The sequence below is a fragment of the Parambassis ranga genome, chromosome 5, assembly GCF_900634625.1.
Source record: "Parambassis ranga chromosome 5, fParRan2.1, whole genome shotgun sequence".
Taxonomy (NCBI): Eukaryota; Metazoa; Chordata; class Actinopteri; family Ambassidae; genus Parambassis; species Parambassis ranga.
In genome coordinates, this window is record NC_041026.1 from 16,850,676 (window position 1) to 16,877,136 (window position 26,461).

Sequence of the window (26,461 nt, forward strand, 5' to 3'; positions counted from 1 at the left end):
GCCAGAGAATATGTTAATCAACAGATCTATAAAATCTGCGTAGTGCCCCTTTAAAATCATTCTGTTTGCACAGTATGACAATATTTTAAGAAGAATATTTTTTTTAGAATATCTCCTATGCAGCTGTTTTATTTGTGCTTTCTACATTTACTGCTGTCTTTTGTCTCTTTAATGCTTGCTATGGAAGCTAGGTGTATAATTGCTTTTGCCTGCTGTATCACCTGTTTTCCCAGCACTTTCCTGACATTGTCAGATTGGTACTCTCTCAAAAAAGACTGTACATACTTGAAGACATAAATAATAAATTCATTTTTGCTTGACACCACGCAGCATTGGTCAAAGTATTTTATTAACAGTGCATGTAGGACATATAATATGTCAACATGAATGTTTTTAAAAGTCCTAAATGTGAAAATCAGAAATGCCTTGTTAATGGTGACACCTGTGGCTGGTAAGTGAACTGCAGTCAACAATTGAATTGTTTCACTTTGTTTTAGCTCTGCAATATTTTGTGACCATTGTGTCCATGGGTGGCTGGGATAGGCTTTACCTTGTATTGTCATGGAGAGAGGGTTGTAATAATGCATAGATGGCTAGTAAATATAAGCTGACAATAAAAAGTGGCTGATCCATGTAAGTTTCTTCAATTTAAACTCTCACATACAGAACCCATGTTGCTGTTTGAAAAGATTTCCACATGTTAACAAAGTCCATGCAGAGTCTGGATCCACATCCGCAGTCAGTGGGTGTTTGCTTGCACCACAGCTATGAAAGCAGAGGGGGTGGAAAAACCTGTGTACACATTAAAGTCACCCTCGGTTTAGTTTTTAAAGACAGTCTGAGCTGCCTGGGCTGCACTCTGGTGGGAGGCATCATGGGGAGACTTGTGGTGCAAATCACCCTCTTTGGGCTTCTGCTGGCTTTGGCCACAACGCTGCCAAACAAGGTAAGCTGACACATATAAAGGGCAAACCACCACACACACAGATTTTTGTTTTAATATATTTTACTGGCTTTTTTTTACAAATATTTGCCCTGCATCAAAGGCATGTGCTGGTGTGTGAACTCTGCCTTCGATAAACAAAACGACAAGTTGAAGGACCTCCTGGCTCCTGACCTTAAGTGTGGTTCATGTTGCTTATGCATGTTTTTTTTTGTAGAAACTGAGTTTAAAGTTAAGGTGATGACTTTCATGATGGTCACATTTTAGGTTAGTCCAGTATTGATTAATGTTAATATTGATGTGATGCTGCAGGAAAGGAAAATCTGAAGCTATCATGAGAACCACTGCGGTGATGTAAAACTGCAAATCAAGACATCTGTAGATAGTGAGGACATTTTGAACTTTTAAAGAGACTGCATAATGTCCAGTGAAGTGCAGGAAGCTAAGTGTACTTTTATACATTAGGTTGTCATGGTTAAGATTTGGTGTTTGGTAAAAGGGCCAAGTAAAGGTAAACAGTGCCAAGTGATGAAAGTGATGTTTGTTGTCTTACGTCTTTTCCTCTGTTACTTCTATTGTTAGGATATTGTTTCTACTGTCAAAGTATGTGAACATAAGGGAGTAAGTCAATGTCATGTCCTTAGCCTGTGTGTGTGCCATAAACATATAGGAGTGTGTGGGGTGTTTCTGCAGTTACACCAATGGGATTTCTCTGATCTCACCCACATTGTTTTTCACTAACATTTGACCTTTGATCAGCTGGCCATCAGCCACTCAAATCAGTCTAGTGATTTTGTTGTGATATTTGCTTCCTGTGTTTGCTCAGGATGACTGGGACATCTACAGCTTTCACATCAATTCCACGGTGACCAGTCGTTACGCAACCACTGTGATCACAAGCCGCGTCGCCAATCGTATAAACGAGTCAAAGGAAATTGAGTTCCATGTGCAGATACCCAAGAATGCCTTCATCAGCAGATTCAGGATGTATGTAAAAATATGTTTGTATTTAATAAGGTATTCTCAAATAAAGAATTGTGCATTAAATACATCCATTTCTCTCCAGGTTTATAGATGGCCAGGTGTATGACGGTGTCGTGAAGGCTAAGGAGCAGGCTCAGCAGCAGTACGATAGAGCTGTGTCCCGTGGAGAAAGCGCTGGAATTGTCAGGTTTCTGATAAATCAGTTTATTGCCAAGTATTTTTATGGTGTTTCAGATAAGCCTTGTGTGTACATGAGACAAGAAATCTTGACTTCTCCAACTACTTACATCCCTCTACTAAGCAGTGGTCATTGTCTCTGTTGTAGTTCTGTGGGGAGGACCATGGAGGAATTTAAGACTTCTGTAAATGTGGCAGGTCACAAAAAGATCACCTTTGAACTCACATATGAGGAGCTGATGAAACGGACACATGGCAAGTATGAGCTTCAGATCCACGCGCGTCCCATGCAGCCTGTCAAAGACTTCAAGGTGTCGTTTCTGTTTGTTTCTACTCAGCGTTCATGCAGGAAAACACTGTTCAGCACCTCTAACTGTATTATTGTATCCAATGCCAGGTTGATGTGTACATTCATGAGAAAGCTGGCATCAGATTCATTGATGTTAAAGGAGGACTCAGCACCAAAGACTTGGCTAATGCCATCACCAAGATACATGCAGACAATCAGGTACAGCATGCTGGTACAGATGAAATGCGTCCTGGTCACTGATTTATCACACAGTTGTTTACTGCTGCCATGCACTGTTGTTTGCACTACAGCTGATCTGGCCAGTAATTGTCTTGCTTGTACTATCTGGATTTTTGTGTTTTAATAGAAAACAGTCCACAGGCTCGGGACCCACAAATCTTGCAGACTCTGTACCTGCAGCAGTGCCCCTTCTAGCAGGTGGCCTAAACGACTGCCTATATCGTCGAGGCTGTTACACACGATTTAGCTTTTTTCCTCATTAGTGTTCTTTATACTTACTGGATGCACTTTTCACCGCTGGGACCAGTTTTATAAGCCTCATGAGTCTCTGTGACCCACAAATCATTGATTTCTATTTCAAATACAAATAAGTCACAGTCAGGTTCATTGTGTTTTCAGGCTTGGATAAATTTCTACCCAACAGTGGACCAACAGAAAACATGTAACAGATGTGGGGAGCAGGGCATGAACGGAGATCTGGTTATTGTTTATGATGTCAACAGAGATTCTTCACTGGGAGACATCAAGGTAGAACAAAATGATCCAGAAATCTGTTAAGAAACTTATTATATATGTCTTTAAACCATTTACACTCTCTTTTTATTCCCCTCCAGGAATCCGACGGATACTTTGTCCATCACTTTGCTCCATCCAATCTTCAACGCATACCAAAAAATGTTGTCTTCGTCATTGATCAAAGTGGCTCTATGAGTGGCAGGAAAATTGAACAGGTACAGACGTCAGTGTGTGTCTTATACATGTAAACTGGTTTGTGATTTAAACAAGTGTTCCACTGTGTGGATGATGTTTTTGCACAGACCCGAGCAGCTTTACTTCATATCTTGAATGACCTGGCAGAGGAGGACTACTTTGGTCTGATCAGTTTTGACAGTCAACTTTTTCACTGGAAACGAGAACTTGTTCAGGCCAACAGTCAAAACCTGGACAGTGCCAAGACCTTTGTAGAAAGAATTCAAGATAGAGGAGGTCCGATTTTTCAAATTTATTTTGTAATGTAAACATTTTGACAGCAAGAAGGCATCAACTCTAATATTGTCTTTGGCATTTTAGCCACAGACATTAACAGAGCAGTGTTGGAAGGAGCCCGTATGCTGAATGCAAACCCCAGAGAAGGCTCAGCATCTATTCTTATACTTCTCACTGATGGAGACCCCACCACAGGCAAAGACTTCATCATTATGACCCATACTTTTAGTTTGTCAGGAGATCTTATGTAATTCACAGCTGGTCGTGTCTTCTTTCTTTTGTAGGGGTAACAAATCGTGAAGAAATCCAGTCAAATGTGAGACGGGCCATTGCAGAAAAATTCCCACTCTACTGTCTCGGCTTTGGGTTTGATGTAAATTTTGAGTTCCTGGAGAAAATGTCGCTGCAGAACAACGGTGCTGCACGACGCATTTACGAAGACTCTGATGCTGATTTACAGCTGACGGTACATACTCAGTACTGAAAGAGGATAAGGGCCTGTAAACACATATGACTTTTTTATTAAAACAAACCTAAAAAGACCTTAAAAGGGGAAGTTATGCTAGTGGCATGTGGGATTGAGGTTTTTCACACTTGCTTCTCAACCTTTTTCCGCTTCTGTGCAATTTCTCAAAAACCAGGGAGATGTCAGACTTTCATATAGTGTCCATTCTGCCAACAGGGCTTCTACGAAGAGGTGGCCACACCACTGTTAACAGATGTGACAATGATCTACGCAGGTGGCACCAACCTGACCCAGACAAACTTCAGCCAGTATTACAATGGCTCTGAGATCGTGGTGGCCGGTCAGATCACTAACAACGACATTGAAACCTTCTCTCCGGAAGTTGTGGCCATTTCGGTGAGGATCAATCCACGCTGCACGTCCACTAACACGTTTCTTCTTTTTTTTTATATCCTGACACTGACGTTACATTGCTTTTGGATCTTTTACAGAGGAGCACACGGGTGACATTTAATAATACAAATGGCTCAGTGATGTCCACTGCAACAGAGTCTGATGGCCTCATCCAGAGAGTATGGGCTTACCTTACAGTCAAGCAGCTTCTGGGGAAAGAGTGAGTATGATATATATTGTATATCTGCTCTTGTTTTATTATATTTGACAGTATGGCCAACTTTATTTACCAATCAAATTGTCATCTTCATCATCGTCATCCTCATCATCATCATCATCATCATCATCATCATCATCATCATCATCATCATCATCATCATCATCGCCAAAAAGACATTCTGAACTCTCTGAACTTATAAACTTTTTATTAAAATCACAACATACGTGACAACCTCCCCAAAAATCAGGATTAAAACAAATTAAAATGTGCCATGATGATGGTCTCAACTGATATTTTGAATTAACACAGGCTGCGGTTGTCTGGACCCGAGAAAGACAAAGCAAAGAAAGAGGCTTTGGAGTTGTCACTGAAGTACAACTTTGTGACTCCTCTCACATCCATGGTGGTGACCAAGCCTGAAGGCGACAACCCAGATGTGCTTCATAAACCCAAGGAGGGTAGAAAAGCGGCTGAACGTGGATTCGCAGGTACGTCAACCTGCTGTAACGCAGACATTTAGATGTTTATCAGCAGTGCTCATTATCTTTGCTGCAACTTTCAGTATTACCAGAGAATTTGTTGGTGAGAAATCCAAATCAGCAGTGTTCATTAACTCTGCTACAACATTCTTTATTAACAGGACATGCAGGCAGTCAATCTCGATTAAGTAAGACACACATGCATGATCTGGAATGGACATTTATAGACTTTGTTGGTGAGAAATCCAAATCAGCTGTTTTCATTATTTTGGATAGGAGGATTTGGAGGAGGAGGTACACCTTCACAAAGTAAGACAAACCTGCACAATGTGGTCTTAATACACAATAAGTGTACATGTCAGTTGTGTTGATAAATTCAATTCTTCAACATTCTCCCTTAACAGAGTCATTAAGCATAGGTAAGACACACCTGCATGATCTGGTCCTACAAATCTGATGTCTTAATATTTTTAAATCTTTCCAAGTGTTTTAATCAGGTCCAATATAATACCTTCTATCTGTTGTGCAAGTGAATGCAAATCAGAGGATTGGACTTGAGTTTGATGAGTCAGTTAAGGATTGATCCACAAAGGTGTATTATATAATATTTTCTCCACATTGCTGTTCAGTTTTCTGCTTTAAAGTTTATAGTATTCACAGCAAAGCAAACCGATAAAATCTGTGAATGACAGTAATTATTCTGTATGTGTTTTTATATTCTCACTGTATGTATTCATCACTCTGCTTAATAACTGCATTGTTTAAATAAGTAACATCATCATGATATCATTCTGTATTAACAGGATACGGATATGCACGCAGCCCACTTTTTCCAGGTAAGACAAACCTGCACGATGTGGTCTTAAATACACAACTGTAGGTTTTCTGTTAGTGTGTGGATGACACTTGTGTTGATACATCAATGTTCTTCAACAGGGCCTCCAGGGCCTCCAGGGCCTCCAAGGTCTTCAGGGTATTCAGGGCTTGGTAAGACAAACCTGCATGATACAAATTCTATGTACTATACATAGATCTACTGTAAGATTGTGAGCAACATCATTTTTTTCATCATTAAAACTAAAACAAAAATGTAAGGTTGAACTTGTAACAGCATGTTTACAGAATATGACTTCTGGAGTATTGAGTAAAATATATATAACTTTTTTCTTGTTTGGGTGAATTTCCCTTTATTCTCCATCCTTATCAAGATAAGATAAGATAAGATAAGATAAGATAAGATAAGATAAGATAAGATAAGATAAGATAAGATAAGATAAGATAAGATCAGATCAGATAAGATAAGCCTTAATGTAAGCGGTGTTATGTAGACAGCCTGCTCACATTATTTCGCAGCCATTTGCTCATTATTTCAACAAGATTCATTTGGTCTTCACCTTTTTAACTATAAGTGTATTCCTTTCAATCAGACCAGTGTTTTGTGTTTTTACCTTTACATGTTTCGACTGCTTCCTGCAGTCTTCTTCAGAAGTCACGTGATGTTACCGGTGACGTGTCTGCCAGCTGATTTTATGAAGGTTGTGGCGCCATTCTCCCACTACTCCAGGTAGTAGGGGAACAGCTGGCAGACACGTCACCAGTAACATCACGTGACTTCTGAAGAAGACTGCAGGAAGCAGTCGAAACATGTAAAGGTAAAAACACAAAACATTTGCTCATTATCAGCCTGCAAAGCCAAATAATGGCAGGATCTGTCGTTGTGTATTATCATTATTTAGTTGTTGATCTATGTGCACAACAAGTTTTCTCACACATTAGCTCTCATTATGACACTAATGTACAAATGATACAGTGTAAATACAGTACACATTTTAATTTCTTGCCTTTTTTCCAGAGCATTTTTTAGATCAGCACTTGCTGTTCCATGATAGGGGTAAGATGACACACACTGTTTTGATATGATTCTCATCAGTAGCCCAACACACCAAGAACACAGCAGAATCACTCTAATCCAACAATATATGACATTTTCAACAGATTCCCTCCGTCCTAAACCAAGTCCTTCCTCAGTCTAACCCCCACACAGCAACCTACAAGTTGTTTCACATCAGTGTGTTTATTTACAGATCAGCAACGTACACACGGGGGGAAAAGGTTTGGCCTACTCAGACCAGCCGCAGGTAAGTAAATAAGTTCATGTTAGTGAAACTGATTGTGTCTTAGGCCAGTTCCTGCTGTGCGACTAAAGTCTTATCTTAAAGCAGATCCCCACAAAATGCAGCAGGAGCTAGTTAAACTGGTGTAAAAGCTGTTTTTTTTTATCTGTACGAGTGTTTTATGTGCTGCTGTCTGTGTGTCTTTAGCTCCTGTCGTCCACAGATTTCTGCTGAAAACAGAGAATCAGTCTAAGCCATTATGTTTTGACTTCACTGGAGCTGCTCTCCTTAAACTGTTTCACCTTCCCAGCAGAGGTCAGTAGTGTTACATTTACTATTATCTTCCCTCTGTCTGTGTGTGTGTGTGTGTGTGTAGTTTTGGATCCACATGTTGATGTCCTTTGTTTTAGAGATGTATGTGAACGGTGAGCTTGAGTCGAGAAAAAATGGAGGCTTTAAAAAGATTTTTATGCACTTCCAAAACGACCATCATGTTGAGGTGTACCCCCACAAAGTCACTGTGAGAGTGGGACAGACAGTGACACACCACACTGGGCAGGATTTCATCACAGCTGGAAGGTGACTGAATCTTATTTGTCTGAGAAACTCAGTTTCAGCTAAATTAGCATACATCTCTGAGTTTGACCAAAAATTGTGTATGTTTTCCAGTGTGACGATGATTAAACGGGATGCAGAGGTTTATGTTACAGCTGGAGATGTGCACATACTTGTCTTGGTTCATCAGAAGGGTGGAAGACATTTCCTTTGGCCCGTTTTAAGACAGGAACCCTCTGTGGGCGACCCTGACGGCATTTTAGGTGGGTGAAATGACTGTGTTCATCTCTTGCTTTAATGATTTGACATCCAGCTCAGCTAGCAATGTCTGCTGCACCCAGCTGGGAAATGATGAGACACATGATGCTTTGTGCTGGTTGTCTGTGAAGTCCATTATCATGTCTGTTTTGTTGTGTTTGGTGTGTTCAGCTTTGAATGACGCAGATTATGAGGAGGTGCAGCAAACTCCCATCACTAAACTAAAGATGAAAGACCAGGAGATTGTTGTTTCTAGGTAAGTCTGTAGGTCTGTTGTTTTTTGTGTGTGTTGACCTATGACAGTGAGCTGTGTGAAAGGACTGCTGTTACTCCAGTACATAAAGTGATTTTTCTTTTCTAGTGACACTGCTGATGACTACAGTTCAGTCCCTCCTGTGACAGTGAGATGCTGGTTCATGTCAGCTGACTCCGCCCTGCAGAGACCCCCGTCGGATTTCTTTGTCAGTCAGCTTTAACGTGTTTTACATGTTTAAATTACGCATTACTGAAGGAAAAGTAAGGCAAACACTTACTTATCCAGGAACATGTATTGCCACTTGTTACTAACACAAACAAATAAAAAGATCCATATGCCTGACAACATATATTTTCAGGCATATTTGTTCACGTATTTAAAATAATTAATTTAAAAAACAAAATACTAATATTTAAGTGATAGGATTGTTAAAATACTATTACATTCATTTGAAAACAAATTGATTATATGAACACGCAGCTGCAGACCAGCCTGTTAGCATCATTAGCATAGCAGCTAACTTGCAACGCAGGATCAACAAACAATCCACTGAGTCAATAAGCAACATGCATGATGTGTGATATCTGTTTTAGACGTTTCTTTTCAATAACATAATTTTCCACCCAAATGATTTTTCAAGAATCAAGAATCTTTATTGTCATTATGCAAGGCACAATGAAATTGTGTTTAGCAGCTCTTGGCTTAAGGCACACATGGAATGAAAAAAAGGCAAAAAAATATCTAAATAAATATAAAACTCACAGTGCAAATGAACTTTTTTAAAGTGACCAGTATGAATATATTGCAGCATATTAATGTTCAAAAGTACAGTCTGTCTGTGTACAGACTTATTGCTCAGTCTTTGGGTGGGTGGGATGTGTATGGGAAAGTGGGGTGATGGATTTCACAGCTCTGGGGAAGAAGCTGTGTCTCAGACTGTTGGTGTGAGTTCTGATGCTCCTGAACAGTTGGTGTCCTGGGTGGGTGGGGTCTGCAGCTATACGACCAGCCCTCCTTTGAATTCCTGTGCAGTGCAACTCCCGCACCACACTGTTGCACTCAGACAGAGGAGGCTTTCTATTGTGACCCTGTAGAAGTTTGTCAGGAGCTGAGGGGAGAGTCCAGTCTTCTTGAGCTTCCTGTTGGGCCTTCATCACCAGGTGGGACGTGTGCATGGACCAAGACAGGTCAGATGTGATGTGGATGCCCAGGAACTTGATGTTGTCCACCCGCTCCACCTCCTCCCCATGAATGAGGAGAGGGATGTGCACACACCCCTGCAGTGTGCCTGTGCCCAGGATCAGTGTGGATGAGGTGTAGTCCCAATTCTCACCACTTGAGGCCTGTTGATGAGAAAGTCCTTGATCCAGAAGCACAGAGAGCCAGGCAGTCCCAGGTTGTGGAGTTTCAGTGTCAGCTTGTCCGGGATCACAGTGTTGAACGCTGAACTGAAGTCCACAAATAAAATCCTAACGTAGGTGTTAGGATGCTCCAGGTTAGTCAGGGCGGTGTGCAGTGCTAGAGAGACTGCGTCCTTTTCACACATTTTGTAGAAAAGAAGAGAGTTATGAAATAAAATGAAAAGAAAATCTTTTTTTTGTTACAATCTTGTTAAAAAGTAATGATTAACAGTCGCTGTTACAGTTTTTGAGAGCTGGGTTTGGCCCTCCAGCTTGCTGTGTCCCTGCTGCACAGCACGCTCCACCTGTTTATCTATGATTACAACCAAAAGTGAAAGCAGTGGGGCAGTGTTTCTCAGCTGGACACATGAAGTAGCTGAAGAAATTGTTTTTTTTTTTTTTTTTTAATAATCTACCTGGTAAACACAGGTGTGTGTGGAACAGCCAGGGCTATTCAAATTCTTCACAGTAGTGACACATAAAAAGTGAAATGCACGGCTCTGTGGTAGGAGCTTGAGTTACAATTTGCATACAGAGGAGAGTTGTATTCAAAAGGTGGTCACTCACCTTCACATGCTGTTTATTGACTGGTTATTTAAACAGAGCTGAGACCTTATCTTAATCAGCATAGTGAAATATTAAGTACAATATGAAGTAATGCCTCTAAATCCTTCAGTGAACACATGGCTGCCCACCTATGGTGTAACACAGTAAAGGGAGCTCAGTGGGGGTTTGTTGTTATTCTTTGCTTCTTTCTTAACATATTTCCTCAGAGGGAGACAGTGTCAGACATTATGTGGTAAAACCAGTTGAGCTGCTGTGTGAGACTTGTGTCATTGTGTTCAGGGTAGAGCTTACTCAATGAACAGCATTATTACTGTGGGTCAAAGGTATGTGCATTCTTACGAGGTGACAAACTTGTTTGTTCGGGTCACAGTTTACTGGAAAAAGACTGCTATACAACCCTCTGTGAAGTTAAGAACTATGATTTGTTAACATAGTTCCTTTGGGCTGTACTTTTATCAAGGTTGAATCTCATTTTGATTGAAAAAACAAAAAGTTAGATGTGGACTTTGACTGGTGGTTTGTGCCACACTGTAAAAAGGTTTTTTTAGGATTATGTGCACTGGCTCAATCTGAGACAGACACACAGGAAGAGAGGGGGAGAGAGAGAGGGCGAGAGAGGGAGGGACGTGACGAGCTGTGTGGTGCAATGTTCACATGACTCACACACTTGCAGGTTTCGACTAAGACGAGGTGTAGCGCCTCAAACTAACTTGGACAAAAAAAACCCTTTGGAGTGGATTACTTTAAAATGGAGCACAGTAAGTAACCTCAGTTCTATGTCAATGATGCCAAAACATGTTGTTATCTGATCTCATGTCTTGGCAGTGTTTTGTTGTGTTACACTTCAGTGTCTTTATTGTGTGTCTGTTAAGAGATTCATTAGCTTAGTCTGACAAACTGCTGGATTTTCTTTTTATCTTGTCTTCACCAGAACAACATAAACAAAGACACTAGTGACAGTTGGTCTCCGTCTCATAACATCAAGGTGTTCTCCAACCCATGAAGTGATGATGATGATGGGGGGAGACCGTGGACTTGCTAAGCAAGGTTTTTTTATGTTGTCCCGGGAAAAATATGTGTAAATGTGTGAGACTCACACAGAGTGGTGAAGCAGAATGTTTTCCTTTGGAGGGTCCATCTTCTGTGTTTTACTGACTCTGCACATGTCTGCCTGTGGTTTGGAGACTGCTGAATATGACAGAGATGGAGTTATTTGCTCACAGGTAAGGTGCACATAGGCAAACATTCCCTGTGTTTTCCTAAAAGGATTAAACCTTAAATTTCCTTTTAGCATTCTGCTTTGACGTGTTAATTTACCTTATCACTATAGTCAAACATTTAATTAAATTTAGATGTGAACATCTGCCAGCTTATGTTAACGTGGGGTGTTGTGTTCACATCTCAGTTCCATCCAGTTCTAACCACAGCAAATATTTGCCTTCCTGGTTTGTGCAGTGCCTGATGCATTTTTGTGCCTCTCTTTAGGGTCTGGTTGACTGCAGCATGACTGATGTGATGTTGCTGATGGCAACTAAAAACACCGCAGATGTTCAGACTCTACAGCCAAAATTCAAGCTTTGCTGTAAGGCCGGAAAGATGTGCACATTATGCCTGGTGATAGATGCAGAACTCTACATCCAGCTGCAGAAGGACAGGATCGATGAAGGCTCCGCTGGGTCCGACGAGGAGGATTACAGCGAGGAAACGGGTAATCCAAGAGGTATAATCTGCTGCAGTGTTGATACCAGCAGAAACAGTTTTGAAAGCTGTCCAAGTTTTGACAGTGAGTTGTCAGAGAGCATGTTGTGGGATGTTAAGAATCATTACTGGAAAAGTCAATAAACATTTATCTCATTGTGAAATGGGTTTGTGTACTAAGTTGCTGTAAGCTTCCATTGTCATGGACGTGGAGGTCACGTTCCCACGGCAATGAATTCACACTTAGGTTTGTTTTGACATGTCACCTCGCCTCTCATCCTATGAAAAACCTGGCTGGGCTCTAGCCACCGTTGACCCTGTAATACAGGACAAGGCTGGATCAGATAATGGATGGATGGATGAATTTTGGGCTTTATTAAAATAGCTAAACCAGTCACTGTAATGGATTCTTTTAGAGCGTATGTTAATATTTAACATGGATATTTAATCATTGTTACATTGAGGTTTCACTGGTTTGCAGTTATAATCCATTCTGAACTGGAGCTCTGTTGTGTTTAATCTGTTCAGGATCTGTGACAGTGTGCTACCAGCCACCGTCTTCCATACCCTCATGCAAGCAGGTGGAGTTTACGGTTAATCATTCAGCAGGTTCTCACCAAAACCTGACAAAGGTACTGTACTGCAGTTCCCATGCACTCTGTATTAAAAGATACACTAACTTCCAGGCAGGCACCTTGTCTTATGAACTCTGTGTGACTTCTTGCAGGTGTCCATGGTGATAACTGAACCAGGTGGGTTTCCCTTCAGCTCCGGCTGGTTAATTTATCCCTATCAGTCGACAAAACAGACACAAGAAGTTGTTGCTCCTTCTCTTGGTGAAGGTACGGTTCATTTTGAGTAATAAAAAAAAAACTCATGTTGCATAGGTCACTACATGTATGTTAACAGTGACATTGTGTTTGTTCTCAGTGTGCTCGAAAAAGCTGCAGAAACGTGTACCAAACTGTCAAGGTAACACAAACACACACAGGCACACTTCACAGATAAGTGTCCCTGTTTGTCTTCAGTGAAATATTTTTTTGTGTTTGTTATCAGTGCCCACAGTCAGCAGTGTAATAAACCAGGAGAAGAATCAGGTGGAGCTGCAGTTTGAGGGCAGCAGTAATAAGAGCGTCCCCTCTGTGTGTGTCCAGTATGAGGAGAATGGAATTTGTCAGGTCAGTCATATTACTGTCTGCATTTAAGATGAAGTATCCACCATTACACATTAAAAAATGGTCAAAGAGGTGCACTCAGTATCAAAAGTTAGCATGTTAGATCATAGCTGATGGAGATAAATACATTTTAAGATAAAAAGAATAATTCAAAGTTTTTAGAAATATGCTTGTTTTCAGAGAGATGAGATAAAACATCAGTTTAATCAACGTGCTGAGTTAGTAGGTGGCTGCTAGTTCCCAAGGTGTTACAGATTCTAGTCAACAAATCATTGTAAGGAGCTGGTCATCACCATCACAAGAAACTAATCAGCCTTTATCCTAAGATAAGCTAAACTAGTTTCCTCTCGTTTCCTCATATGTGCCATTCCTGTCTGTTATCACATGTTGATAGCTGCAAAAATGTTCCTCTGAAATGGAGCCTAAAGGAAATAAAGAAAACCAGCAAAGAGAAGCACCTCTGTTACAGGTGAACAACAGTGTCAGGTGATATCAGCTTTAAAATGAAATCTGAGCTATCACTCAACACAAAGGAGATATGTGCCGATAAGAGTCCACAGTGCGGCTGTGTCATGATAGCTCAGGATTAGCACTCCTTCAAGTTTTATTCTCCAGTTTGATGTTCTCTGTGGGTAGGTGGGCAAAATTCAGCATGGCCAATTGGCCATGGAATTAAATACAGCATGCGTGTTCAATGATGTACATCCCTACAGAATACTCTATCACTCTGAGGTTAGTAAGAGGTCCAAACGTCTGTCGTGCTTCCTGTTATTTTGTGAAGATCCGCCTGTCTGAGTGTTTACTTCATGCCTGGCCTATGCTCATCATTTTTCTCTTTTTGACTTCCTCTCTTTTTGACTTCCTGAATTCCTGTGTCATAACATCTATCCTCTTATGCCCACAGTAAAAATAAAGTGTTATGTGTTATTCAAAGGTCAAGTAGCACTCAAGTAGCTGCATAATACTAAAGCCATGATGTGTGTTGGCTGCTGTTTTACAGAATTGGAACAAGAAGACCATCCCACTGCGCTCTGTGACGCCCTGCATGTGTCTCCAGGTAACAGACCTCATGGATCATCCTGGCCATCTCTTAAACTGTTTGCTCTCCTCTCAAAATGTCTAGGTTCACATATACTGACATGATTAACACATGTGTTACAGGTATGGGAGGAGGATGGCCAGATGTCTAAGCGCTCTTTACTCTGTCCCTTTAATAAAACAGGTGAGAGTTCTTGCAGCATCTTTTTGTTTCCTTTCTGTTGTCTCCTGTGATTAGTTTTTTAACCAAAGGTCACACCTGTCATTGTGTCTGTTCCAGATTATCTTCATGTCTTACAAAAAAACATCTGGCACAATGTGTTGGTGTCTGTCAGCCGTGGCAGGATGAGAGACTTCGGGACAATACTGTCATGGAACTTGTCTGCCCCCTGCAGGCTGGAGGGTGAAGTGAGGCTCAATGACAAGGAGAACAGCAGACAACAGCTGATAAATGGCACATGGAGACAAAACAGTAAAGGACACTGGGTAGGGTTTCAAATTTAAATACTCCAGTTGCCTTTTTTTAAAATCTGGTGTCACTAATTGAATAAACCGTGTTGTCCCCTTAAGGCGATAACTGGGGTGTTTGACAGCATCGACCTGCAGCCTTTGCCCTGTGTGAAGGTAAAGTATCCACAACCACTGAACATATAGACTTAATAAGGCTGAATAACTCTAATACTAATATTTCTGCAGGTGAGAGTAAAAGGAGCTGAGCACGAGCTGGGTCCATTCTGTGTTGATACACGTAAGTCAGACTCAGCTTTAAAAACACTGTACATTACAGCCCCTCGAACCTCTTATGACTGTTTGTGCTGTTTGTAGCCAACAGGTTGCGTTGGACTCTCCTGGTTGTCGGTGTTTTGATGCTGGTGTGCTTAACTGTGCTCATGTTTTATGTTCTTCACGGCTTTGTCAAGAGTAAGTGTGACTTTTTTTCTTTTCTTTCTCTGCATTAGACTGAGCAGTGTCTGGTTTCTCTGCTGTGGAACCATTTGTAACCTTTTCATGATAAAATATGCATTGTCCACTTGATGAAACAGTTTTCCACAAAGGCTCCTTTTATTCCCTCAAAGGCCAAATCCTCTTTACATGTCCACTTGCCTCACACAGTTCTCAGTTATTTGTGGTGAAGCTGAGGCATTTTACTTAATGTTCTGTTATGTCTGTTTACAGGATGGGTTTGGAGCTGCCATCATGGTGGATTTGTCAAAAGTGAGTTTTATTTTTAATGAAGAAAGTCGCAATGACATCAGACACTCTGACATTTGTCCTTGTTTCTCTAAAGTTGGCAGAAAGGGTCACGTGGTGCTGCTGAGCCCCCCAGATGAGGACAGCGGTGTTTCAGAGTCAGTATGCCAGCTCGGGTCTCTCCTCTGCAACCAGGGCTTCAGTGTGTCTGTGGACCAGTGGAGCAGGAAGGAGCAGTGCGACATGGGGCCTCTGCCATGGCTGCACTCACAGCTGCTGAAGCTGAAGAGCGTGGGCGGCAGAGTTCTGCTCATTTTGACACAAAAAACATTGGAAAGAACAGAAGAATGGACCCGCTGGAGCAAAGATGTCATAAAGATGGAGAGCAAAGAAAGGCCACTGCTACAGTTCCCGTCCCCTTATTCTGATTTGTTCACAGCCTCCTTGCTCTTCATTCATGCGGACAAGCTGCAGGGCAGGGCCGGGGAACGTTTTGTCCTAGTGAAATTTGACTCCCACACAGCAAAGTCTAACAGCAGAGACAGGAGTCTACCAGAGCTGCTGCACGGCCTGTCCTTGTTCCACTTCCCCTCTCAGACTCAATCACTCCTAGCAGAGCTAACAGTCGTAGAGACAGAGAGGGAATCGGCTAGAAGGACATGGACAGGGTGGAAATGGAGGACCATGCATGGACCAAGAGTATAGACTAAACCTATATCATCATGTAAATATTTTGAAGTTGGGATACACATGGGGATAAAGCCTTTGAATCACCCGTGAATGAATAAAAACACGAAGGACCTGCTCAGCTGAGGTGGACATGATGAAGACGTGAAGGGCATCACTGCCTTTAATGAAGATTTATTATTTAACAAATGTCAACAAAGGAGTAAAGTCAATAATAATAATTTAAAGACTCTCTCAAGATGCTTGATTTTTTTTAGCAAACATCCTAGTAAAAGCTAAATATTGCTTTAATTTACAGTCACTGACCTGCAGCTCTGCATGAGGCAGCTAATGGCTGCGTGTCATTGTAATGAAGGAGCAACAGTCTGGATTAGCACAGATTATTATGATCAGTTCACTCCTGTGTTTGGTTTCTTTGTAAATATAAAATATGTCCAGACATACTGTTTTTTTTAATCTGCAATTTGAGCCATTTGTGCTCACACCTGTCTATAAATAAACGCGCTCAGGCTGTTTTCATGCAGGGAGAATCATGATTGGCTGTTTGTCAGTGGAAGACGGCGTCTCTGATTGGTGGAACGTAATGTCAGTTAAAGGTCACGCTGAAGCGCTTGGTATTGTATTCAGTACGTTTTAGAGGAGCGGTGCTCAAAGACTTCTGCGTGCCCCGCTCAGTCTGGATGGTGGGCTGCAGTCATTAAACAGCAAACAGCCTGGAAATGTGTCGAGTGCGTCTCGGTTGAATTCACAGAGTTTAAACTTCACCAAAGACGATTCAGACAACAGCCAAAGGTAGAAAATACTCAGGGTCCCTGTATTTGAAGCTGACTTTAATGCAGTTTGTGAGTAACTGTCCTGATGTCGTGTTTACTTTATGTCGGAACTCACATGTGTCAGCCTCTGTCTGTAGTTAAACATATTTTACTTGTGCTGTGAATGTTAAACTTGCAATGTGTTTTTTTTTTTTACAGTTTGCAGTGTTTATTTGTGTGTAATGAAAAGGAAACACAACACACAATAAAACAAATTATGTGAATTACCAGTTCTAAACAACATTTTTCCCTCATGAAATTGTTTTAAAAGACATTTTGATTTGTTTGTTTGTTTGTCTGTTTGTTTGTTAGCCAGGCCTGCTTTGCAAGATGCTGTTTGTTTGTAACTTTTTTGTATAGTATATTTTAAAGGTGAGAAACGGCTCTATGTTTCAGCCAGATGCTGCAGACATACCTGCTGCAGGCTGCCTGTCTGTGCAGTCTGTTGGCTCTTCAGGTGCACAGCTGTCCTGACTCCTGCAGTCAGTGTGCAGGGCCACAAAATGACCAGTGTGAGGAGTGCAGAGCTGGATGGACGCTGCATAATAACACCTGTGTAGGTACTGTAACCAGAGCTTTGTGTGTGAGTCCAGAAGTTTTCATGTGTGTCTGATATAAGGTGGTAAACAGATATCTTTTGTTTTTGTTTAGACACAGATGAATGCGGCACCGAGCTCAGTAACTGTTCTCCAAAAAGTTACTGCTTTAATACAGAGGGATCTTTTGAATGCAGAGGTCAGTGCCTCAGAGTATTTGCAGCATTTGAACGCAGTCAGAAGATAAATGGTGCCTTTTGTCTCAGGCTGTGATGCGGCCTGTGTGGGCTGTATGGGAAGTGGACCAGCTCGCTGCAGGAAGTGTGCGCCGGGGTACAGACTGACCGGGTCCAAGTGTTTGGGTAAGAGGAATTTGTGTGATATTTTGTGACATTTGGTGCACCTGTGTTGGGTGATGTCCTGTGTTTCTCTTCCTCAGACATAGATGAGTGTAGTGAGCGGGTCCTTGCGTGTCACAGTCTGGATGAGATTTGTACTAACACAGAAGGCTCTTTCCGCTGTGACTGTGCTGAAGGTTTCATCCGCAGGGACGGCGTTTGTGTAAAGAAGCAGCCACCCAGTGAGTGCTGCTCACATACACAACAGCACATACACTGAGAAAAAGTACATTTATTACAGCTCGTTTCCTCTCCTCTGCCTCCCCCTGCAGGTGTTCAGGAGAAAGGCCTGTTTGAAGACATCCAGGATGACGAGCTGGAGGTGCTGCAGCAGATGTTCTTCGGGGTGGTGCTCTGTGCTCTGGCCACACTTGCAGCCAAGGGAGATATGGTCTATACGTCTATGTTCATGGGAGCAGTTGCTGCCATGGTGGGTTACTGGCTGTCTGACAGAGGAGACCGTTTGATAGAAAACCTCCTAAAAGGACGTTAAAGCTCCAGACTTTTAGGAAAAGCAGATGCACCACCGAATGCTTCACCCTTGTTTCATACATTTTTTTAATGCACATGATTTGTAGTCAACTGCAGAGTAGTATAATGACTTTATTGGTGTGTCTTTATATACAGTGTTGCTTAAAAGTTTAGCATAATGTTAATGAATCCACTCGTATATAATATTGGATCATTTTCTTAAATAAGTTAAATAATTCTGGATGGGGCCTTTCTGTGTGGAGTTTGCACGTTCTCCCTGTGTGGGTTCACTCCGGGTGCTCCAGCTTCCTCCCACATTCTAAAGACGTGATAGGTTAATTGGTCACTTTAAATTGCCCGAAAGTGTGAGTGTGAGTGTGAATGCTTGTCTGTCTCTGTGTTGCCCTGCGATGGACTGGTGACCCATCCAGGTTGTACCCCACCTCTCACCCAAAGCTACCAGCCCCCCGTGACCCTGCACTGGGGACAAAGCAGGTTAATAGAAGATGGATGGATGGAAGTTAAATATTTCTCTTTCATTTGTTTGACTAGGTTTCTTGTTTCTACTGTCAGGACTTGTGGCTGATGTTTTGGGTGATATTTATGCAGAAATGTAGAAAATTCTACAGAGTTTACAAACATTGGAGCAGCACTGTGTGTAGTCTAGATGTTTGCACTGATGCACTGATCCAGTTACACTGTACTTATATAAACACTGTAATGTAGAAGTGTCTTCTCCATAGACACATTTTGAAATAAAATACTGTATATCATATTTTGACATGACTACTAATTTATGACGGAGCTTATTAATGCATTTTAATGAAAGCAGATTATCTTTTTTTCATATTCATGGAGAGTAAACCAATTTTAACTTAGAGAATCACAAACAAAGACAGAAAGAAAGTCACCTTTATTTTGATGGATATAAACAAGCTGGCCAACACTCAATAGTAATATTCTGATACAGCACATACAATAGCAAACTGGGGCACTGAGGACAGCCTCCTATAGTTTAAAAAAAACAAAAAAACATTACACAGAATCCATGCTTCATTCAAACTTACTCAGTCTCACTTTGTTTTTTTTCCATAGGGACTTTCTCTGATAACTTTTTTTTAAATAGATTTTTCCTCTTGTGCATTCATAACACACACACACACACACACACACATTTCAGCTATGCACACACACACGCACTCCCTTTTCTCAATACATTTACACCAGCAATCCCAAAAACATGCTGCACTCTCACAAAACTGCACAGGCTGTCTACTAAGAGGGACACAGTAAGTGAGACACACATCACTCTCAAACACAACATCACACCGTCACGATGCACGATGCAGATGCAATTCAATGTATGAGGAATGATGCTTCATGGGCCATTAGCTCACGTTCACACAAATAATCATTCAGCATGCTGGACACACATTTAATTTGTTCCTAGGTCTGTAACTGTACAGCTCAAAACATTTATACTTATACAAATAGTACAGTCTCAAACTGGCATAATCAAATAAGCTCAAACAATAGAAAAAATAAAGCTCAACTTAAATATGAAAAAAATGAGGAATAAAAAAGTAAACTGTTTTTGTTCTGTCAAACAATGTTTTCTGGCATTGGTCACAGTGATTTGATTCATCAAACTTTTTCAGCGACAAAACAGTAAAAGAAAAACAACAACTACGAAGTGACAATGTATGTTAGGCTTTGCAGACTTTTTTTTGTTTTGAAGGCCTTTTGAAAATTACTGGTGAATCTACAGGCTTTGAACACAGCTGCTGCTTCTAGGCACAGATGAAGCCTCGCCTTCTAGACTCACACCGACTGCGATTTCAGTCACACACAACTAGGATTACTCTGTAGTCTAAGCCCAGGAAACCAGCCCCAGCCTCTGAGCCTCGGTGTCTCCTAAACCTCTTTCTTTTTTTTTTTGACACAACAGTAGAGAAATCGCTCTGCATAGAGAACAGGAGATTATCCTCGTGTCATCACTTCCAGTTGGCACGTTATGTAAAAATCAGCATGCATGGGCACAATTGAAATGTTCAGTGTTATCTACCATGTAAATTATATATGCTATTTCATGGTAGGAGAACTCCCTACTTCAAGTATTCAGTAGATAAGGACCTGAAAATGGAGGATTTAGTCCCCCCTTGGTGGTGAAGTGAGAGGATTTTTTTTTGCTCCTCTGTCTGTTTGCATTGTCTTCCCTTTTAAAAAAAAAAAAAAAGAAAAAAAAGAAAATCCAAATAAGGATGTTTATCCTAACATATGTAAACACCACACAATCTGTTTATTCTTGGTCAGTGACAGGAGCTGTAAAGGTTCACGCAGGTAGCAGATGATGCACGAATCACCTCAGTTTGTGGAAGAATGGGCAGATGCAAAGACAATATATACAACAACCAACACTTGGCGAGACACACAGGCACCATGAGGGGAGGAGGTGTGGGATAGTAACAGTCAGTATTTTTTTTCACTATGCTGTAATGATGTGTGTTCTGTTTTTCTACTTATTCAGGTCACATACATCACCACTTCTGTTCACGAGACGACGACAAACACGCGAAAGAAATGCATCCAGACAGAGTCACTCAAACCGTCACTCAGATGTTAACTGTGATAGTCCTCACAAGTGCAAAGCCTCTGACTGCTGAGAGCAGCAGATGTAATCTCATTGCTACCTGTGTGAGCTGCAAAAATAAAAAAAGGAACATGTTCAACACCACAGGCCAAGTGGTCTTCAGCTGAGTTGTTTTCACATTAAGAAAGGAATGTAATAACATCATCTTTAAATAGATTTGTCTACGGTACTATACTTATTTTCTTTCCCACAAACTGCTCTAAAGCTCTTTTGGGCTGTCCTCTATTTTCAGACAGGGAATGTTAACTTTGCTGCTGAGGGAGAAAAATCATACCACTCAATGCTCCTTAAATAAGACATCTCTCTGACCTCAAGCCAGTTAGAAAAATAACCACAAAGAAGAAAAAACATATAGTATCTTTGTCAGTTTGAAACATTTTTCTGACCACGTATAGACACACTCTATAGATTTCTCTCTATATGTATATAATATATGCATATCTATCATATGTGTACAGTTTATTTTTTTTCACGAGGCACAGGCCACCTTGTTGAGAAGGAGAAAACAAGTCACTATGTTCAGGGAGGTCACACAGACTACTGCTGGAAGAGTACAGGGGAGAGGGGATACTGTCAGTCAGAGACTTGGGGTGTCAGTGATACAAACAGACCTGCAGGGAAAACATCTATAGGACCTGGCCTTCTCTTCTATAATAGCAGTATTTCTGAGGAAATCTGTGTGTGTATATGTGTGTGTGTGTGTGTGGGTCTGACTGCTCCAGCCCCCTGTCATTGTCAAATCATATGTACAAAGCAGTCTTTTACAGTTGTTTTTTAAGCCCGTTGTAGGATGGAGTCCCCTAACCCTAACCCACTGTAAAAGGACTAAAAGATGCTCTTGACCAGGTCTTCTGTCACCATTTAGTTTGAGCACCAGCAGAAGCACCATTAGTAAGAATTCCTGCAACACAGAGGAGGTGCATAGTCTCAGAAAATAAATCTGATGGATGTTTTCTGACCACTCTCTTGGCCGCTCTGATTGGATGGATAGATTAATGGAAGGATGAAAAAATAAAAATGCATTCACTCTATGTTTACATCTGCATAGATTGTTTTTTTTACTACTCCTGAATAAAATGAGGTAACGTGAAGAGAAACATGGATGGCAGCCACAGACCAAGAACAGGAGGGCACTGCTCATATGCAAGACTGAAGGCAGGTCAGCCAGCTCGAAGCTCTTCCATTTGCAAACAGAAAATGTCAACAAAAAAGTCACTTGTTGTAAGTGTGTGGAAGATGCCAGTAAAGGGACAAAACATCACCAGTCAGAGAGGTGGCTATCTAGAAATGGATGGTAGAATGGGAAAACAAAAGGGACTCTTCACACTGAGGGTCATGACAGCCAGGTAGAGGGGTCAGATGTCACCAGGTGGGTCAGAAGGGCAGTGAGAATCCATGACTGAGTCAGATGGAGGAGCCAACCAGAGCTAGAGGAGTCAGGCAGGTGAAACAAGAAGAGCAAGACAACCCGAGAGTTGGTCAAACACTGGGCCAGCACACAGGATGAACAGGGTGTTGATCAACAGATGACAGACAGGTGAGGTGACCTCTGTGAGACCTCTGATGCAGGGCTGCCATGTTGATCACCTGTCCCAAGCGTCAATCTGATATTCTCAGAACATCTGTCTCTTTGACTTGAGCTGTAGATCTGTGTGCGAAAGAAGGGGAGGACATTTCTTTCAGTTCCCACGTCACATTGAGTAGAACAGAAATAAACATGGACGCTTCAGATTCCAACTGTTTTACTGTCTGTGTGAAATTACCGGCTCAACTGTCCGTCTCCATGCACAAGCTGCACACCTGAAGGCTCCCTCCTCTTCCTCAGGAAACAAAAATAAAAAATCAAAGGTCCCATTTGTGAGTATTGACTGAGTGGAGGTAATAAATGGTTTGTTGGGTGGTGTTTCAACATGATGGCGTGGCTGTGCTCCTCTAGTAGTGACTGAATCATCTGAGTGTGAGAAATAACACCATGCACAATGTGTCAGGATAAAGCTGCTGTTTTTTTACACAACATACACTCACTGCAGTTAGTCAGTAAATGAAACATTAAAAAAGTCTTTAATAGGTCTCACCCCTCAAAACAACATTAGAGCTTTGGTTGTCACAGCAAGGATTACGCCCAGATGCCCTCCTCGTCATCCTGCCACAAGAAGAGATGAAAGAAAACACTGCTGTTACTATGTGACCAAAAATAAGCACTTTTAAAAGCATTTAATCCTCTTATATGCATATGCTCCTGATTTAAAAAAAAAAAAGAAAAAAAACTCTCTATGTTTATTATGAGGGAAGTTTGGTGTAAGAAATCATCAATACAAATGTCTGCAGGAGATTTCTGACCTGGTCCGGGGAAGGCCGGTGGCCAGCGTGTGGGGGTCCTCGGGCTGGCGCTCCACGATGGTGGGGTGATGGATGACGTGGATGCTGGCCGTGGTGCGGGTGCTGAGGATGAGGGTGCTGTGGATGCTGTGGATGCTGGGGGTGCTGAGGGTGTTGAGGGTGCTGTGGGTGCTGTGGGTGTTGTTGGTGTGGGTGTTGTGGGTGCGGTCCTTGTTGTGAAGGCCCGTGTGGGTGCTGAGGATGTGGGTGCTGCGGCGGAGGATGTCCATGTGGGTGCTGTGGAGGATGCTGGGGGTGCTGTTGGTGTGGGTGCTGGGGCTGTGGGGGCCGTGGGTGCTGTTGGTGTGGGGGAGCTGGCTGCGGGTGCTGTGGGTGCTGTGGGTGTTGAGAGTGTTGAGGGTGCGTTGGGTGCTGAGGGTGTTGTGGGTGAGGGTACTGGGCTTGTGGCTGCTGTGGGTGTGGGTGCTGTTGAGGGGCCTGCGGGTGCTGTGGGTGCTGCATGTGCTGTGGGTGTTGTGGGTGTGGAGCATGTGGATATGGAGTTTGTTGGGCATGAGGTGGGTGTGGGTACTGAGGTTGGGGCTGAGGCTGAGCGTGTGGAGGCTGAGTCTGAGGGTGGTGAGGACCATGTGGATGATACTGCTCGTCCTCATAGTTGTCAGCAATCAGCTTCATCCTGCTTTGTGTCTGTGGGGAGAAGAAGAGGTTAGTACAGCAGGTACCAGGAACATTAATTATTCACAGTGACAGTTTACAACGCAGACTAGACACTCTAAACTGAGGTGAGGAACTAGTTTTAATGAGGGCTGACTGTGGTGTGGTCTGTGTCAAGACCAAAATGTTGCACTTGCAAAGACTTTCCACACCATCAGATGGCAGTACTTTGTAGAAGAGAAGGTCAGAGCACAGAGAGACTATCCGCCATTTATGGCAGTGTTCTGAAATTCACAGAGAGGGTGTTCATCAAGATAGATAGAGAACAGAGCTGATTGGCTAAAAATAAATTATGTATGTATGCTACTCGTAAGCCCACATGTGAATCTCATGAACAAAGTTCCACTCATTCAGTGAAACGCAACTTCTGGGAAAAGTGCCAAAACAGAATTTGCAAAGTCACCATGCATGTTTGTGGCAACCCTGTAGATGAAATGAAAAAAATGGCTTGTTGCCTTGTGCAGCTACATATTTCACTTTAATTAACATCGCCTGGCAACCAGAGACAGAGCAGAGAGACGTTTCTTTGACAAGGTGCAGCAATACTAACGTGTTGTTTGAGCTGGTGCATCAGTTTGTCCCGCTCCTTCTTGAGGGCCAGCACCTCGTCCTGGGTCTTCTTTTTATTGGAGGCAGACAGTTCCAGCAATGCAATGTTAGCATCTTTCTCGCTGATGGCTGCCAGCAGAGCCTGTTGTCTGAGACAAGAAAAGCACACAATTGAAGCATCAGCACAAAAAAACACTAAATGTGACTGTTGACTCAAACTGCAGCAATTCAATTGACTCAAACATCAGACTCAAAGCTCAGATTTCAACTTAAAAGGGACATGTTGAGAAAATAAAGTGAGCTAGCCACGCATAAAGACTCAAAACAGGACTTCTGTAAGTGAAACTTTTAAGAATCACCAAAGTAACAACTGTCTCAGAAATGCAGGTAAAGCTGTAGTGAAATTAAACACCACTGACTTCATCTCCAGGATCTCCTCCAGCTGTTTCCTGCGCTCTTGTCTCATGTTGGTCAGGTGGGTGTCCCTCTCCTGCAAAGACTGCTGTGTGGACAACAGACGCTGCTTGGTGGAATCCAGCTCCTGCCTCGTCCTTTCCAGTGTGTTCATCAGCTCCTCCAACTGACAAGCACATTCATTCATTCATTAGTCGAGTATAAAAACCATCAGCAGCATGTCTCAGGAGTAAATCATCACCTTTAAGTGGTGACCGCCGTCTATGGAGCTGTCCTTACGAGGGTCCTGTCCCAAGCCTTTCTTGTCCCCCTGTGGTCCTAGCTTGATGTTTGGACCCTTCTTAGTCTGATCTTTGCTGCCTTGTCTGTAAATTCACAACAAACATTTTAAGAGCATTTTTTATGCTAATTATTCATTTTGTGTAAAAAAATACAAAGTCATGTGAGTTTCCACAACATAAAACACAAACAAGCATCTTCACGGCTTCATGGTAACCATGTCTAGTGCATTTTGAATGAATAACCTTTCAAAATAGTACCAGTTATAAGATCACCAGGACAGCACTGAGACATGAGCATCACAGATGAACTGATAGCTTCATGTTAACATGACACAGCTGTGATAACTCCAGTTTGATCACTCAGATATGGGAGAATGGATATACAGAAGGTACAGATGTGGTTACAGTGGGAAAGTACTTACCTGGGAGCTAAACTGCAGATGGGAGAGGAAAAGGTAGACAAGGAGGTGATGATAGGACAAGTGAAGAAGACATTGGACGCAGGAGACAGAGGAAAAAGTAAAGCAAAAAAGAAACATTAGAACCAGAACATAAATAAACAGTCACAAGAAAAAAAAATACTGTGAACCCAGAGATCACGCTGTGTTCATTGTCAAACAACACGGGAGGTTACAGAGGCGCCTGTGACAGTTGCTGCTCTGCAGTCTGACACAGCGAATGCAGGATGCACCTTCTCTGTACACATGGAACCATGTGCATCTGCTGCCAAGCCTGGGAGTGGCAGACATGCAGTCAGACAGGCAAATATTAGCAAAAGAAGAAGGGAGGAGGAGGAAGACAGGTTCGAGTGCAGAGCAAAAAGGAGGGGTTTGATCAAGTGGGGTCGAAAAGGAGAATCAGCTATGGGATGCAGGGTTTTTCAGACAGAAGAAACCCGACTGAAAGGACACACTTCAAGACTGAAGGTTCAGTCCAGACCCTACTTACTACAGCACCTCAAACTGAGCACGTGTAGACCTGGAGCACTGCAGCTCTATTCATGCAGGCCACTAGGCTGATCATTTCCCTTAGTGTCTGGTAGAGCAAGCTAGGCAGGGGAAGGTTGGGAGGGAGAGCAGGAAGGATGGGCACTGGGGGGAAAAGACCACTTGAGAAGAGAGGAGATGTTACTGGGATGAGACTCCACACTACTGGAGGTGTAAGGGTGAGTTAGAGAGG

The 26,461-nt window shown here is 42.2% G+C and overlaps 4 protein-coding genes across 10 annotated transcripts in view; 3 read left to right on the forward strand and 1 right to left on the reverse strand.

The window, feature by feature from the left end:
• The first annotated feature begins 789 nt into the window (after window positions 1-789).
• itih3b.2 (inter-alpha-trypsin inhibitor heavy chain 3b, tandem duplicate 2) lies at window positions 790-8,732 on the forward strand. Of its 4 annotated transcripts, XM_028406865.1 has the most exons (25): window positions 790-946; window positions 1,770-1,930; window positions 2,010-2,114; window positions 2,253-2,415; window positions 2,502-2,612; window positions 3,033-3,161; window positions 3,248-3,364; window positions 3,452-3,620; window positions 3,705-3,815; window positions 3,905-4,086; window positions 4,303-4,482; window positions 4,578-4,699; window positions 5,009-5,187; window positions 5,340-5,366; window positions 5,455-5,487; window positions 5,583-5,597; window positions 5,982-6,014; window positions 6,115-6,165; window positions 7,031-7,069; window positions 7,263-7,316; window positions 7,500-7,607; window positions 7,703-7,871; window positions 7,962-8,110; window positions 8,277-8,361; window positions 8,467-8,732. In XM_028406865.1, exons 1-25 carry the CDS (start codon window positions 875-877, stop codon window positions 8,579-8,581), a joined length of 2,679 nt encoding a protein of 892 aa, XP_028262666.1. In that variant the 5' UTR covers window positions 790-874; the 3' UTR covers window positions 8,582-8,732. The 4 variants fall into 4 exon arrangements, with proteins under 4 accessions (XP_028262666.1, XP_028262668.1, XP_028262667.1 ...); XM_028406867.1 differs by lacking the exon at window positions 7,031-7,069; XM_028406866.1 differs by lacking the exon at window positions 5,583-5,597.
• Window positions 8,733-10,930: 2,198 nt separating this feature from the next.
• On the forward strand, window positions 10,931-16,155 carry LOC114436404 (uncharacterized). 2 transcript variants are annotated; one of them, XM_028406643.1, is made up of 15 exons: window positions 10,931-11,086; window positions 11,260-11,551; window positions 11,814-12,048; window positions 12,555-12,658; window positions 12,754-12,868; window positions 12,957-12,998; window positions 13,083-13,204; window positions 14,202-14,258; window positions 14,363-14,423; window positions 14,520-14,725; window positions 14,810-14,863; window positions 14,936-14,987; window positions 15,065-15,160; window positions 15,416-15,454; window positions 15,528-16,155. In XM_028406643.1, exons 2-15 carry the CDS (start codon window positions 11,444-11,446, stop codon window positions 16,133-16,135), a joined length of 1,899 nt encoding a protein of 632 aa, XP_028262444.1. In that variant the 5' UTR covers window positions 10,931-11,086; window positions 11,260-11,443; the 3' UTR covers window positions 16,136-16,155. The 2 variants fall into 2 exon arrangements, with proteins under 2 accessions (XP_028262444.1, XP_028262445.1); XM_028406644.1 differs by having other exon boundaries at window positions 11,814-12,036.
• Window positions 16,156-16,799: 644 nt separating this feature from the next.
• creld1a (CRELD disulfide isomerase 1a) lies at window positions 16,800-18,692 on the forward strand. Its single transcript, XM_028406646.1, has 6 exons — window positions 16,800-16,909; window positions 17,326-17,489; window positions 17,581-17,664; window positions 17,732-17,827; window positions 17,905-18,045; window positions 18,136-18,692. Exons 2-6 carry the CDS (start codon window positions 17,330-17,332, stop codon window positions 18,354-18,356), a joined length of 702 nt encoding a protein of 233 aa, XP_028262447.1. The 5' UTR covers window positions 16,800-16,909; window positions 17,326-17,329; the 3' UTR covers window positions 18,357-18,692.
• A 4,106-nt stretch (window positions 18,693-22,798) lies between these two features.
• The window catches only part of erc2 (ELKS/RAB6-interacting/CAST family member 2), a 28,086-nt gene continuing 24,423 nt past the window's right edge, over window positions 22,799-26,461 (reverse strand). For all 3 annotated transcript variants that reach the window (XM_028405265.1, XM_028405266.1, XM_028405264.1), the window contains 7 exons: window positions 25,705-25,716; window positions 25,243-25,366; window positions 25,007-25,167; window positions 24,589-24,736; window positions 23,325-24,011; window positions 23,060-23,127; window positions 22,799-22,935 (listed from right to left, as the gene is read on the reverse strand). In XM_028405265.1, coding sequence (XP_028261066.1) covers window positions 23,101-23,127; window positions 23,325-24,011; window positions 24,589-24,736; window positions 25,007-25,167; window positions 25,243-25,366; window positions 25,705-25,716 — 1,159 coding nt within the window. In that variant the 3' untranslated portion in view covers window positions 22,799-22,935; window positions 23,060-23,100. The remainder of the gene's footprint in view (window positions 22,936-23,059; window positions 23,128-23,324; window positions 24,012-24,588; window positions 24,737-25,006; window positions 25,168-25,242; window positions 25,367-25,704; window positions 25,717-26,461) is intronic.

What these genes read in the sequence shown, in the direction of transcription:
- itih3b.2 (XM_028406865.1), top strand. Translation starts at nt 875, where the DNA reads ATGGGGAGACTTGTGGTGCAAATCACCCTCTTTGGGCTTCTGCTGGCT. An exon ending in CGGAAGTTGTGGCCATTTCG is followed by an intron (nt 4,483 to 4,577) that starts GTGAGGATCAAT and finishes GATCTTTTACAG; the next exon opens with AGGAGCACACGGGTGACATT. An exon ending in CTTGCTGTTCCATGATAGGG is followed by an intron (nt 7,070 to 7,262) that starts GTAAGATGACAC and finishes GTTTATTTACAG; the next exon opens with ATCAGCAACGTACACACGGG.
- LOC114436404 (XM_028406643.1), top strand. Translation starts at nt 11,444, where the DNA reads ATGTTTTCCTTTGGAGGGTCCATCTTCTGTGTTTTACTGACTCTGCAC. An exon ending in CGCCCTGCATGTGTCTCCAG is followed by an intron (nt 14,259 to 14,362) that starts GTAACAGACCTC and finishes CATGTGTTACAG; the next exon opens with GTATGGGAGGAGGATGGCCA. An exon ending in TCTTCACGGCTTTGTCAAGA is followed by an intron (nt 15,161 to 15,415) that starts GTAAGTGTGACT and finishes GTCTGTTTACAG; the next exon opens with GATGGGTTTGGAGCTGCCAT.
- creld1a (XM_028406646.1), top strand. Translation starts at nt 17,330, where the DNA reads ATGCTGCAGACATACCTGCTGCAGGCTGCCTGTCTGTGCAGTCTGTTG. An exon ending in GCATAATAACACCTGTGTAG is followed by an intron (nt 17,490 to 17,580) that starts GTACTGTAACCA and finishes GTTTTTGTTTAG; the next exon opens with ACACAGATGAATGCGGCACC. An exon ending in GGGATCTTTTGAATGCAGAG is followed by an intron (nt 17,665 to 17,731) that starts GTCAGTGCCTCA and finishes CTTTTGTCTCAG; the next exon opens with GCTGTGATGCGGCCTGTGTG.